This window comes from Carassius gibelio, chromosome A24 (genome assembly GCF_023724105.1).
Source record: "Carassius gibelio isolate Cgi1373 ecotype wild population from Czech Republic chromosome A24, carGib1.2-hapl.c, whole genome shotgun sequence".
Classification (NCBI taxonomy): domain Eukaryota; kingdom Metazoa; phylum Chordata; class Actinopteri; order Cypriniformes; family Cyprinidae; genus Carassius; species Carassius gibelio.
In genome coordinates, this window is record NC_068394.1 from 20349981 (window position 1) to 20364663 (window position 14683).

General features: G+C 36.8%; 1 protein-coding gene across 2 annotated transcripts; it reads right to left on the bottom strand.

The window, feature by feature from the left end:
* Positions 1 to 1202: 1202 nt before the first annotated feature.
* Positions 1203 to 14393, bottom strand: LOC127946073 (adenosine 3'-phospho 5'-phosphosulfate transporter 2). 2 transcript variants are annotated; one of them, XM_052542387.1, is made up of 11 exons: positions 13914 to 14393; positions 12448 to 12500; positions 10825 to 11052; positions 10586 to 10707; positions 9575 to 9729; positions 5311 to 5418; positions 5068 to 5165; positions 4880 to 4972; positions 3108 to 3219; positions 2953 to 3022; positions 1203 to 1847 (listed from the first exon to the last, which is right to left on the bottom strand). In XM_052542387.1, exons 3-11 carry the CDS (start codon positions 11035 to 11037, stop codon positions 1697 to 1699), a joined length of 1122 nt encoding a protein of 373 aa, XP_052398347.1. In that variant the 5' UTR covers positions 11038 to 11052; positions 12448 to 12500; positions 13914 to 14393; the 3' UTR covers positions 1203 to 1696. The 2 variants fall into 2 exon arrangements, with proteins under 2 accessions (XP_052398347.1, XP_052398346.1); XM_052542386.1 differs by lacking the exon at positions 12448 to 12500 and having other exon boundaries at positions 13914 to 14391.
* Positions 14394 to 14683: the final 290 nt, after the last annotated feature.

The following is a 14683-nucleotide window of genomic DNA, read 5'->3' on the forward strand; positions in this document are numbered from 1 at the left end:
AGAGAACATTTTTATGAAACTGTGATTTACCAATGGTACTCTATAATTTAGCATGCTAACATCATTGTGGTTGTCATCATTAGACCACTGAAAGAAACACAGAACTCAGAGACAGAAGACTCACTGCTGCGGCTGTCAGTGCAGCACTATAGAATGACCCGGATAAGCTGCACTGCCAGCTGGACATCAGAGCACGAACACGAGAAAAGATGTTCTCACAGATGTTCATCTCCAGTGCCAGATGAACTTCATCAGAAATAGTAGGCAAGCATGACCAAAATTTCAAGTAATTTCCCATGGGTACTAAAGGTGGAAAAGAACACTGTTCATTCACTCCCCCCACCTACAAATCCTGCCGGTACTGATACTCGAACCCACAACCTTCAGGTTACAAGTCTAACTCTCTAACCTTTAGGCCTCAACTGCCCCTTGCTTAAAGATGATTTGCATTCTACTGAAAACTCTTAAAACATATGGATTCAGGACATATGGATTTATAAATATGGATTTATATGGAATATAGACATGGACATATGCATGTAAAACAGAAATTTTAAAACGTAATGTTTGTGTGAAGCATAATATATAAGTATTTAAGTATAGAAGTATTTAATATTTATATTTAATGAATTGAAATGCTTGAAGCATTACATCCATTTTCATAAATACAAATTTGTGATAAGTGGTCAGTATTAAAGATGATGATTTTCTGTTCAGGAAATCTGAATGAGTCAGAGAGCAGCTAGTTCTTTGTGTACAGTATCTGTGCTAATGTTTTATAACTGCCAGTGTCTCTAAGGGAGAGGGTGGCAACAACTGCACAATAATCATATCCCTGAGGCTTTGAAAGTGTTGCACACTTGGCACACACACACGCGCACACACACACGCACACACACACGCACACACACACGCACACACACACGAACACACACACACGCACACACACACACGCACACACACACGCACACACACACACACGTGATGTTCTGCTCAACTAAATTAGGTCTAAAGCCAAGCCCTGTGCACAGTGTTTGTTTTCTTTCTGGGGCTATCTTATTCCAGGATTACTAATCAAACAGGCCCTGGGCGATCGCAGGGCCAAACATCCGAGGGAGTGCTTGGCAGCCTTTCAACACTCCATGCTGGAGCCAATGGATAAGAGACGCCATTATTCATGAAAACACTCCACACTGTCTAAATCAACTTCCCAGTTTGTTTTTAATGTAAAAACTGCCACCCTTTCACCAAACAAATGGTTAGCAAATATGGCAGCTGATAAGTTTGACCCTTTTCTTAATGTCAGCCCTTTAAACAGACATCATTGAGTTCTTTTCACCTGTGCAATTGCAGTTAACTTAAAAAATAGTGTCCTGGCTTGAATGTAAGCTGTTGCCGTTACTTTACGGCACATGCAGATGAAAGTATTCTATTAAAATGTCACTGGCTTCCATCAGGACAACATTCAATTGGACTTGGAACGTTTCTACTGAATCCATTTCCATCATCATTTTCCACCTTGGTCCAGTGCAAAGCTTTTCTTTTTTTGGTTCTAGTTTAAGGTCCCTTTGATTCAAACAGTCCCCACACTCCATGCGTGCTGAATGGACTCTTCTTGGACTCCAAACCACACCTGAGCATCAGCTGATGTAAGACGTAGAAGAAGCCCATTAGTTAAACTTTTGAGTTCATCCTCCTACACTTCCTGAGACAGCAGACGCACTTTCCTCCCGCTGAGCATTCGTTTTCTGAGCTCTGCTAAGGACGGAAGCTTCATTTTGTCTTTGTTTTTGCTGTAAACATTAAGGAAGATGCCAAAAACCACCAGAAGACCACCCCAGAGGTACCTGCGAAAGAACCATTGTAAGTTATTCTCAACAAATCAGAAATATGTCATTAGTATAACCGACACTCAACATGACATTAAAGGGTTAGTTCACCCAAAAATGAAAATTCGTCCATCTTCTACTCTCCCTCGAAGCATCCTAGGTGTATGTGACTTTCCTCTTTCAGAATAATTTAATCAAAGTTATATAAAAAATTGTCCTTGCTCTTCCAAGCCTTTCAATGGGGTAAGCGGGTGTTTTTTTTATCAACAGTTCAGAAGACGTGAAATAAACTGTGCGTCTCTGTAATAAATCATCCCTCACATGGCTCCAGAGAGCGAATTAAGGGCCCCGTAGCAAATCCATGCGTTTTTGTAAAATAAATATCCAGATTTCAAATGTAATAAACACTTTTTTTCCCACTTCTGCTAACTGTTGGGAACCGGAAGATGTGCAGGTGGAAGATGGAAGACGTATGTGTCACATGTGTGCCTCTGGGAAATGTAGGAGCAACGTTTCCTTATTTTAGCAAAGGAAAACCAATCTCCTCTTGGCTTATTTCAAAATCATCCAACGTTTTTCTTAAAAAATCCTGGTTTTGTGCATCTAATTCGTGACCAACATTTGTTTTGCTCTCTCTCCGCGCTCGTCACTAACCACACAGCACTGAGAAACCCCAATATCCTTTTATTACGTTTGAAATCTGGATATTTATCTTACAAAAATGCATGGATTCACTTCAAGGAGCCTTTATTTATCCCCCCCCCCCCCCCCCCCCCGGAGCCATGTGAGGGACATTTTATTACAGATGCGCTTTTTTACTACACTACTTCTGACAACAAACACTGTTGACAACAAACACTCGCTTACCCCCATTGAAATGCTTGGAAGAGCAAGGACAGTTTTTAATATAACTTCGATTGGATTATTCTGAAAGAGTCAAATACACCTAGGACGCTTCAAGGGTGAGTAGAAGATGGACCAATAACCTTTAAAACTGTCCCAATTAAACGCTGATGGATAAAATCCAGTTATATTTCCTCAGCATTGTTGCATTTGGAAATACACCTCAATATGTTACGAAAGTAGTTTCATATTGTGTTTAAAGAGATTCTTATTTACTTACTGAAAAGTGAAAGGTTTTGAAAAGAACAGAAATGACAACACGATAGTCATGGCTTTTCTTCCTGTAGTCACTGCAGAGAGGAGAAAAAAAGTTAGGGCATTCATTCACTTTCTTTATTTACTAAATTTGACTAATCATCCCAAAACGTATCTTACCTGTGACAGCAACCAGTGCTCCATACAGTTTTATCAGAGCCAGGACGAATGAAATCCCAAAATATCCCGTTAGTGAAAAAAAGAATGCGTAACCGTATGTTGTCACTGGATGCTGAATGAGTAAAACACAGTTTTAAGGACAGAATGTATTTAGATATAAAAAAATACAGTATTTTAAAGGCCCATGTCATGTGAAACTTCTAGTTCCTGTTCCTATGAAATTAAAGAGTCTTGTGCATTGGTAAACATTATTATTAGATTTCCATCACAGCTTTGTGGTTCTAGTTTTTATTTGGGTCAGCTGATATGAACTACCAATAAATATGAAAATTATGTTGCTGCAAGGGATGTACCAATTAGAAAAGCAATCACAACCATGAGTTCAATAACTTATGAACGCATTTTTATATCAACACAAGGGCTTTGTGATACTGGGGGTAAAAATACTGACACTATATTGCAATATAAAAAAAAAAATGAAGGGATTTCCATTTGGAAATAATTAATCATCGTAGAATGATTTGGGTGATTTTGTAGGGAAGTACACCTGCATAGACAATAAAATAAAATAAAATAAAATAAAATAAAATAATAATACATAAATTTAGCGCTGAATGATTTGGGCAACATTGAACAATATTCCTCATAGGCCATATTTTTACTTTTTGAGCCATTTAATATAAAATAACTAGTTATTATAATTATATTTACTGTTATCATTAATAAATACAAATTACTACTACTGTAATAATACCACAGCACTGTAGAAATCAAACATTTAATAAAAAATAATAACACATTATAATTGTGATTTTTATTGTGATTATTCAATAAAATCTAAAAATAAGAAACATACTACTTTTGTAATACTACTGTACTGTAAAATAAAATATGTATTCAATATAATATAATAATTTAAATAAATACATAAATAATTGACATGTAATCATTAAATAATAGTTTTATAATACAACTTATAATATACAAATTTCACAATAACAATTTGATTAATTTTTTGTTCTATTATTTGTAATTAGCTTTCTTCATTTTTATTTTTCAACAAACAAACAAATAAATTAATATATAAATAAATATTGTCCCAGGGACTTGGGGTAAAAATGCCACAAAAATTCACCCTAAATTATTGATGGGGGATATGGCCCTGGACAATAACATAAAATCTACTGTCATGATTAAAGTGAATTATGAAAATGAATGAAAAGTGTAGATTGAACATTACATTTCGATGTAAATAAGCATGCCATCAGCTTCTGTTCCAAAGTAAAGATGACTTTTTGTTGATTATATCATTTTATTGGTGATAAAACTGGTAACATTCTGAAGTATTCTAAAGTAATTTTTTTAAATTTAGATATTTTACATAAAATACAATACAGATGCATTTAATATGGCAATCATAAAATAATAATAATAATAATAATAATAATAATAATAATAATAATAATAATAATAATAATAATAATGTCCAAAATTAATTATAGGGTGCAAATATTAATGGACAAGTTAATGTCTGACCCTAAATGATAGTGTTCAAGATAAACAGATAACCAGTCACAACAGATTATATTTAGCGTCAGGGTAACCCTAGTCTTAAAGGTAGAGCATCAAGAAGAGCCTGATAAAAAGAGTCCGAAGGAGGAAGAAAAAATTGCCATAACTGTTTTAGTGCAAAATTTAAATTATAATACTTTGATATGTTTTGGAATTCCAAAATAATGTGTACTGTAAAATATATGTGTGTTAAAACCAACCTGAGAACAGAAAGAAACAGCAGGTCCAAGCCCCCGAACAGACAGCAGCCCCAGCAAAATATACACAAAACCTATAGAATAGGAATATAAAACCTGCAACACATGGACAACAATGAATAATACTCCTGCACACAAGAGAAACAAACCATATTATGATGGTCTTATATAGTAATAATAATAATTTGTACCATCTCTGAATTGGTTCCGTTATGGATTTTCATGGCTTTTTCCTGCACATTTCCAATAGCAGCATCCGCACAGAGGGCCAGAGATATGAGAACTACCCCTAGAAACAACAAACAACCATTACATTTCAATTACATTTAATTCTAATGCATTCTTATGCATACATTAGATTCTTCTTAGCAAGACATCTCACTAGATTTTGGAACAACTATAATCAACAGACAGACGAAGAAGCAGTCCTGTACCTGTTACATCGAAGTTTGGGGCAATCTTGCTGTCTGCCAGTGTAAACCAGATCAGACCAAGACTCATGCACAGAGCAGCAGACACATCTGCAACATTGTAGCGTTTCCCTAAAAACAAACAACATCAACAAGCTCAATCAAGAAACTCTGACATGGATCAACTCAAAACATGTCACAAAAGTGGCATAAACATGGATGTGATCTTCTACTAAGCTGAGGGCCTTATCGTCTGGGTCCTTTGATTTCTGGCTGCAGGTTGGCTTTAAAAAGATCTTTCAACAAGTTCAACGGTAAACTGATGTTGAAGAGAGAGAAGGAGTTTTTGTCTTTTTCTGCTGGACTCTTCAACTCATCACAAGCAAGCATGTGAGGAGAATGAGTTTGAGGTTGGACATGAAAATGCAAAGACCAGAAAAAAATAAAATAAAGTCGAAGACTTTTCTCGAACAGGTAGCTGCCATGGGGATGGGGGTGATGATTCCGTTCAGCTTTGATGGGTTGGCATTTTGAGCGCATCCTCAACCAACGTCCCACTGATCTTACACACCAGCCTCAGGGGACACAAGGGCTATGATTCCAGAGAAGAAGAAAAAAAAATATCCCCATAAAAAGAGAGGGGAGAGCTGTTCAGCTGGTTTCATTCTTTCTTGTTTGGGATATCAAAACTACAATCCACTTCTTGCATAAGAAAAGTGAAGAACTCCACAACACTGCCCAATGATTCTTTAAGCATACGAACAAGGGACCTGATCACAGAAACTTACAAACCTGCACACACACACAAACACACACACGAAAAAAAAAAAAAAAAAAATCCTTGAGTGAGAGAGATGTTTAGCCCTACAAAACGAACAAGACCGCGGCAGCTCAAGCACACCCGTCAAAAAAGCAACCTACAGCAGTGTTACTCATTGCGTGGCTTGCCAAGCTTTACTTTTGGGGCTTGCATGGCAGTAAATTATACGACGATATGATAATACAGTCAATACAGATATTTCATTAAAACATTAAAAACAAGCAGGGCTATAACCAAAGGCGTACCTACATGAAGTGGGGACCCAGGCAAAAATAATCAGTGAGGCCCTTCTAAAAGTTTTTTTTTTTTTTTTTTTTTTTTAATCTTTGTTACCTAGTGATATAATTATACAATATATGAAATGTTTACAAAACACATTTAACAGTATATAATGTACAAAACATGACACACGTTCTCTCTCACTCAGATATGCATGCTCAAACATGCACTCAACATCTATAAAATTGTCTTTTCTCCTGGAATTGATGTTGCCAGAAGCCCATCAACCACTACACTCACATGACTGACTGAAGAAACAACTGAAGAGTACCTTTCAATTGTATAAAATAAATAAATAAATAAATAAATAAAAATTACAGATACATCTTTGTTAGCATTTTCATATTGATTTCTGTCAGTGATCTCGTCATTTATTTCATTATTTAGCCTAATAGTTATTTGAATTAAGTGCCTGTTCTAAATAGGTATTTATTGTATTTTATGTATATCAACAAGTGAAGGAGTTGCGGCAAAGCTCATGGAAAGAATGTTTTGTTGTGTATTTGTAATCTGTGCATTTATCTTTGCGAGACACAAATAATATATTTTGTGTAGCCTAACATATCCAGCACAATATCGAATGGAGAAAAAAATATTTAGCATTTTTAATTAATTAGGCTGCTAAAAATGGGAATGTTATTATTTGCTCATGGAAACAATGATGAAAAGAATGTTTTATATTTGGCTTGGTGTGGAATAGTTAGGGCAGAAATATAAATTAGTGCCTATGCTTATCATTGTTCTGTTTCCTCCTCTTTTTTTGCGCTTCAGGCTGCCTGATAGATTTGTCCTCTTTTTTTTATGTTTAACGTGCGTGTTTATGTATGTGTGCGCAAACATTTTTTTTTAGTTTATTCCTAAGTTGCGCAAGCTCAACTTCCATATAAAAAGGATTAAAAAAGTTTGGGTCCCTTATTCTGCTCCGCTCCAGATCATCCATTTTCTAATCTACAGCACCACGAAGATGCCTGCACCCGTTTGAAAATGGTGGCTGAGGAGGCAAAAGCATAACCAGTGTTTTTGTTTTTTTATTTGTTTTAACTCTTTAAGTAATAATTTAAACCTTTCTATAGATATATTTCTCATGTCTGTGAGGCATGTATTCACTGAGTTTTGGTTAATTTTTGTGACATGCTCCTGTTCAAGACGAGACGGCAGGAAGTTCATCTTGGTTTTCTTTATTTTATAAAGCACAGCGTTTTGTTGATAGTGTGAGTGCACACAAATAAAGTAGACCCTTTACAGTTGTTGTATTAATCTTACCTTTATGAGCAAAAATTACAGTGTATCCACTGAAAAAAAAATGCAAGTGGGCTTGTTGGCGTCTCCATGATCTGCAAAGCGCACTTTAGCTTGCACTCTCTGCACAAACTAGTGGATATAGCGCACATTTATCTAGGTTTAACATTTAAACATTGTTATATGATTGAACTGTTTTAGATCTATAGATTTTAATTTAGGCAAGTCATAATGATTTGATAAGGCTAAATTGGTCAAACAATATGCACACTGTCTGCCGCCGGCAGATTGGTCTTTATTTAATAAAAACAAAAACGTATATTTAACGAAAAAAAATGCTCCAAAAGTTTTTTCTAAATTAACTTTGTCAAACAACAAAACTAAATATAATCACTTTTCCATATAATCACTTCTCCACGAAACAGACTTGGGCCGGTAATTCTAATAAGCTGTCGGACATGGGCCAGCTAGGGCCTGAGCGTCTCTAGGATTAGAGATGTTGCTGTGTGTTATAGCTATTAATATTAACATTCCCTGTTGGTTTAAATGGTCGGCCAACGGTTTGCCTGCCTTGCCTATCCCATTGCTACACCGGACACGAGTGGCGAGATCCAACAAAAGACAATAGAATCCAGTGATGTTGTCTACACTGGATGCAGCGTGATGCGACACGATCCCCATCAGTAAAATGATGCCTCGTTCTATTTATGAGGAAATGTACAGACTCTACATTCAGATGATTTGCAACTGTAGTGTCTAGGGCTGGGATAAACGATTATTTTTTAAACGATTAATCTAGGGATTATTTATTCGATGCATCGATTAATCTAACAATGCATTTTTTCAGACTGATTTGATTTCGATTATCTCCCCATTAACTGACTACTAACAATTTATACATGTTGATTTACATATCTGAATGAAAAAACAACATGAATTCCTTAACATTGCAATATATGTTTATTGCTCTTAAAATTACAAAATAAAAGACTGACTAAGAATGCATTACTTTGCACTTGTATAGAGATAGCATTCAATAAAACCTTGAAGCCTTGAAAACACATAGCTTACTGAAACAAGCTTACTGAACACATAGGGCCTAAGTTCTTCTTTCAGATGAAAATAACAACAACTTGATGTCTAGCATTCAATAAAAAAGGTCACCCAAAATACTTGTTTAGAGCAATTGAAAGAATACAGTAACCAATGTAAACTTGAGGGCTTTAAGCTAATACAGAGAGTGCTTTTCCGCAAAAAATAAAAATACAAATTGACAGTGGGAGCCAGCAGCCTGTCATGGTGAAAAAAAAATCTCCGAATGCTCCACGTGAAACTTTGGCGTTCCGCCCTTTTTCTATCTTGTCTAATGATTTTGGTTAATATGCACAAGGGAGCGAGAGAGAGAGAGAGAGAGAGAGCAAGACAGCGCACGTGTAGTTTGAAGACTGTGAGTGTGCGCGCAGCCGGGGCTCTCTTTCTATTCTACATCACTCACCGATCAAATAAGGCTTTGACAGCCGCCAAAAAAAAAAGATCAATACAGAAAAACCCCTGGATTGGTTATATAACGTTGGACAGAATGTTGATCCGGCCATCGCGTATATTCAGCGCACATAAGGTAAATGTTTTGCAAACGTTTTTTAGAGACATAAAAACAGGTCGACGCATAGATGCGCATATTTTGCGTCAACATATTTTTTGCGTCGACGTCATCGATGCCCTAGTTTAGACAGACTTTTAGATCAGCTGGGTTTGGCACGACATCTCTCGTGTCCAGTGTAAACACAGTTAGACAGTGTTTGCTCTATTACAAATAACTGATATTAAAAAAAGAATAAAAATAAAATAAAATAAAAAAACAACAACATCAGCGGCATTACAAAATGAAAATATAGACTAGAAAATATATTTACACTTGCTCTATCTTATCAAGCATATGATCTGTTGTACCTTGTATAAAAACTCCTCCGATCATGACAGGAATGAGTTTGCAGCACTTAAATATGACTTGTGTAGGGTAGTTCAAGTATCCTAAAGAAGTGTTGGATAGGCCCATGGTCCCAACTGTTAAAAATGCGATGATCATGTAGGTTTTCCATGGTATCCTGAAAAAGAAAGGACAAAAAGAAGAGGCATTCCATTAAGTTGTTTTCCTATTTTGTGAATACTAGTTTTACGTTAATGTAAAATAAAAGTTGTTATAACTTTAATGATCTGAAATTGCTAATAAATAAAATGTTATCCCCAGAAATTGACAAGAAAATCCATTTAGAGGTATAGAGGTATCAATATCAATGGGCACGTTTACATGCTCACCAAATCAGGCCAGATTATTTCCCTGTAGTAATGTAAAAACATAGCTAATCACTTGTGTATCTGTCTCAGAGTATTCCATATGTTGTCAGTTTGCGATGTTAAAGCTTGCATACAATGCTAACGTCATATTTAATACTCTCTTGAAGTTACAAATGCAGCATTTTGACTGAACCACTTCTACTTCACAAGATGAGAACACATATCTATTGGGGTCATGAAAGAGTTTGTGTCATGTTTTTGCTTCTTTCTTTACTGTGAAATGACCACTCTGCCTGGATGCATTTAAATCTGCACTAAGGACACACATGCACACTTCAATAGACTGACAGAAAGCAGATTAAGCGTTTACATGCCGCACAAAATCAGGGTAAGAGGCAAAAAAAACTACCTGTGACAACTAGTTTATATTTATGCTGTTTATGACCTTAGTCCGATAAGAGAAAAAAGGTTACTGCGTTAACAAAACCACGTGGGTTGTCGGCTTATTAAGCATAATCGGCTTAAGAACGTGCATGTAAATGCACTCGATACTGCAGCTGGTAGCAAAAAAAACAAAAAGTAAAATCCTCAAGGAAAAAAAAACCTACAACAACAAAACACTTTCTATTTTAACAGGGTTATTTTGCAATTGGTCCTAAAAGTTACCTTCTCCTCTTATCCTGAGTAAGCTGCAACTCCACCAAACCAAACAAGGAGTAAAATCCAAACTGTACTAAAGTCAGATACCAGCCAAATGGCTTAAAGCCCTCCACTGAGAATATCAGCTCCTGAAAACACAGAGACTAACAAGTTAGTAATGCCACATATAAAACATGAGTTTAGCATCACCGCAGACACAAATATAAAGCCAACGATCACAAATGGAGTAATGGGTCAGACCGCACCTGCAGGTAGCCATAGATGAGGTAAAAGAGGAAGACTCCAGCCACACAGATGAAGAACTGTGTTGGTGTGTTGAAGCTGTTCAGATTGATTCCCAGCACTCGGAGCTCCTCCACCGATTTAATATGAGGTGACATGACCTCTGTGGATGAGGGCACAGATATGGAGATGTGCTTCCTCGAGCTGTAATTCCCAAGCCCAAATTTACCACTCATGATGTCTGCAGGCTCCTGAAATTCAAAACAATCCATCCTCAATCTGAACTTACATATTTTAACTTCACTGTCTACATAAGATCAATATCCAGTCATTGAGTCTGATCTGTTTCAATGAAGAAACAAACTCCACTTCATCTTGGATGGCCTGAGGGTGAGTATATTTTCATTTCTGGGTGAACCATTGCTCATTAATGTCTGTACTCTAACATGACATGAAGTAGAGGGTTGGACTGGAAAACAAAAGAGTCTGCACTAAAATTAACAAAATGGTCTTCACTAAAATTTTCTTGTTGTTTTTGATAAATCAATTTCATAAAAATACATTTATATGGGATCGCCTGTCAGTCAAATTTTCTTAGTTTATTCTTTGCTTGGTTTATTCTTTAACATGCTTGATTTTGTATGGTTCAGTGTCTTATACTGAGAAACACTTTTCCAATTAGTTTTTGTGCATATAAACATGCTTATAATTCAAAACTTGTATTTCTGTTGTTGCTTACGCAAACATTTAGATTAGAGAAATATCCTCTGATGCAGCAGTGGTAGTATGACACAATAATTGTGATACATTTAATATACACCATGGTACTGACATATATACATAAACGATATAATTTATATACAGGTGCTGGTCATATAATTAGAATACAGTATCATCGAAAAGTTGATTTATTTTACTAATTCCATTCAAATAGTGAAACTTGTATATTATATGCATTCATTACGCAGAGATTTATATATTTCAAACGTTTACTTCTTTTAATTTTGGTGATTATAACTGACAACTGAGGAAAATCCCAAATTCAGTATCTCAGAAAATTTGAATATTACTTAAGACCAATAAAAAGAAAGGATTTTTAGAAATCTTGGCCAACTGAAAAGTATGAACATGAAAAGTATGAGCATGTACAGCACTCAATACTTAGTTGGGGCTCATTTTGCCTGAATTACTGCAGCAATGCGGCGTGGCATGGAGTCGATCAGTCTGTGGCACTGCTCAGGTGTTATGAGAGCCCAGGTTGCTTTAATAGCGGCCTTCAGCTCTCCTCAGCTGCATTCTTGGGTTTGGCATATCGCATCTTCCTCTTCACAATACCCCACCATAGAAAATCTATGGGGTATTGTGAAGAGGAAAATGCGATAGGGTCAGACGAGTTTGCTGGCCGATTAAGAACAGGGATACCGTGGTCCTTACACCAGGTACTAGTAGCTTTGGCACTGTGTGCAGGTGCCAAGTCCAGTTGGAAAATTAAATCTGCATCTCCATAAAGTTGGTTAGCAGCAGGAAGCATGAAGTGCTCTAAAACTTCCTGGTATACGGCTGGACCTCAGAAAACACAGTTGACCAACACCAGCAGATGACATGGCACCCCAAACCATCAATGACTGTGGAAAATTTACACTGACCTCAAGCAACGTGGATTGTGTGCCTCTCCTTTCTTCCTCCAGACTCTGGGACCCTGATTTCCAAAGGAAATGCAAAATTTACTTTCATCAGAGAACGTAACTTTGGACCACTCAGCAGCAGTCCAGTCCTTTTTGTCTTTAGCCTAGGCAAGACGCTTCTGACGCGGTCTGTTTTTCAAGAGTGGCTTGACACAAGGAATGTGACAGCTGAAACCCATGTCTCGCATACATCAGTGCATAGTGGTTCTTGAAGCACTTACTCCAGCTGCAGTCCACTCTTTGTGAATCTCCCCCACATTTTTGAATGGGTTTTGTTTCACAATCCTCTCCAGGGTGCGGTTATCCCTATTGCTTGTACACTTTTTTTCTACCACATCTTTTCCTTCCCTTTGCCTCTCTATTAATATGCTTGGACACAGAGCTTTGTGAACAGCAAGCCTCTTTTGCCCTCCTTGTGCAAGGTGTCAATGGTCGTCTTTTGGACAACTGTGAAGTCAGCAATCTTTCCCATGATTGTGTAGCCTACAGAACTAGACTGAGAGACCATTTAAAGGCCTTTGCAGGTGTTTTGAGTTACCGTAATTCCTCAAATAAAAGCTGGGGCCTTTATTTACCTGAACTTCAGAAGGTAACAGGCCTTATTTGAAGCAGGCTATTATTAGAGGCAGGCCTTTATTTCTAATTCCATCTGTTTGATAAGTAATTGTTTTAAATAACCCATTTTAAATTAAAAGTGATAGTGTTCCAGTGGACAGAGATCATAACATTAGCACAGAATCAGTTCAGAATCAATCACCAAAAGAATCAGTTCGGTTCAGACGCTCTGTGTGTCAGTCTGCTTCAAACTGAATCACACATGTGCAGTATCATCAGCTCCTCGGTTCTCGAATCGGACGCATCCAACAGAAACGGTTCTCAGTTCAGTGTACTGGTGATCCGAAAACCGATGCAACTGGTTCTTGACTCGAGAACGAGAAATGCTCCGCCAGTGCACATGCAGTGCAGGCGTGTACGTTCGTTTTCTGGCTCTGCTGCACAATTTTCCCCCGGCCTTTATTTGTCCGTGTTGACCATGCCCCCAGCCACTATAAGAGGCCCGGCGTTTATTTGACTACCGTTTTTTATTTGAGGAATTACAGTAAATAGCTGATTAGAGTGTGGCACCAGGTGTCTTCAATACTGCACCTTTTCACAATATTCTAATTTTCTGAGATACTGAATTTGGGATTATAATCATGTTATAATCATCCAAATTAAAATAAACATTTGAAATATATCAGGCTTTGTGTAATGAATGCATATGATATACACGTTTCACTTTTTGAATGACAGTTTTAAATTTTTTGATGATATTCTAATTGTATGACCAGCACCTGTATCATTGGCGAGTAAGACAATTAAATAATACCATTATAGTACACATATTTACTGATTTATAATTTTATTTTTAAACTGAGAAGACTTACCAGAATAAACCGAGAAGATCAGAGTGACTGACCAATTGAATCAGTATCACACTGATCAGATGAGAGTGAGGAGCATCTGACAGCTGGAACTGTGTATCACACTGATCTTACATCTCGCCCAGCTCACAGCCGATAAACAACGCGCCTCAGCACTGACACGCATGACAGGCTCAATCTGTGATTTAACCGTGCAGCATGCGCGTGAGATCAGGGTTTAAACACAAAATCGCTCCCTCATTTGGGATTTAGAAGAGATAAAGTGTGTTAGCGGCTAAGCTAACACCTGCTGCTTTGCTCCACTTCCGGGTTTAAAGTCAGTTTTAAGCGCTCCTCTCAAGGTGATACAGACATCTTTACATCGATCCAATTGAACGGAACAAAAAACGAACCCTTCATCCATAAAAAAATGATACAAATGATCAACTTGCAAACTTTACGATGATTCTCAAGGTTTTGATATTGTTCCGTCTCCCGGCAGCAGCCAACCGCTTCCGGTGAACTATGACCCCATGACACACGTCACTGAACACACACGTGTCAATCTGAACCAGTTCAGAATTAAATTTAAATTTAATAATTATGATAATGCAAACACAAAGTTTTTGTTATCAGTCCATTTATTTTGTCGGTTAGGTTTCACATTCATAATAGTAAATTATCTAAAAAAAAAAAAAAAAAACTACAACAACAACATTTTCCCAGTGTTCTTGTGTACTATATACTATATATATATATTGTAATTTTACTTATTTATTTTACCCTTTGTTACC

What these genes read in the sequence shown, in the direction of transcription:
- LOC127946073 (XM_052542387.1), bottom strand. Translation starts at nt 11,037, where the DNA reads ATGAGTGGTAAATTTGGGCTTGGGAATTACAGCTCGAGGAAGCACATC. An exon ending in ACTCAGGATAAGAGGAGAAG is followed by an intron (nt 9,730 to 10,585) that starts GTAACTTTTAGG and finishes TTTCTTTTTCAG; the next exon opens with GATACCATGGAAAACCTACA. An exon ending in AGCACTGGTTGCTGTCACAG is followed by an intron (nt 3,023 to 3,107) that starts GTAAGATACGTT and finishes TCCTCTCTGCAG; the next exon opens with TGACTACAGGAAGAAAAGCC.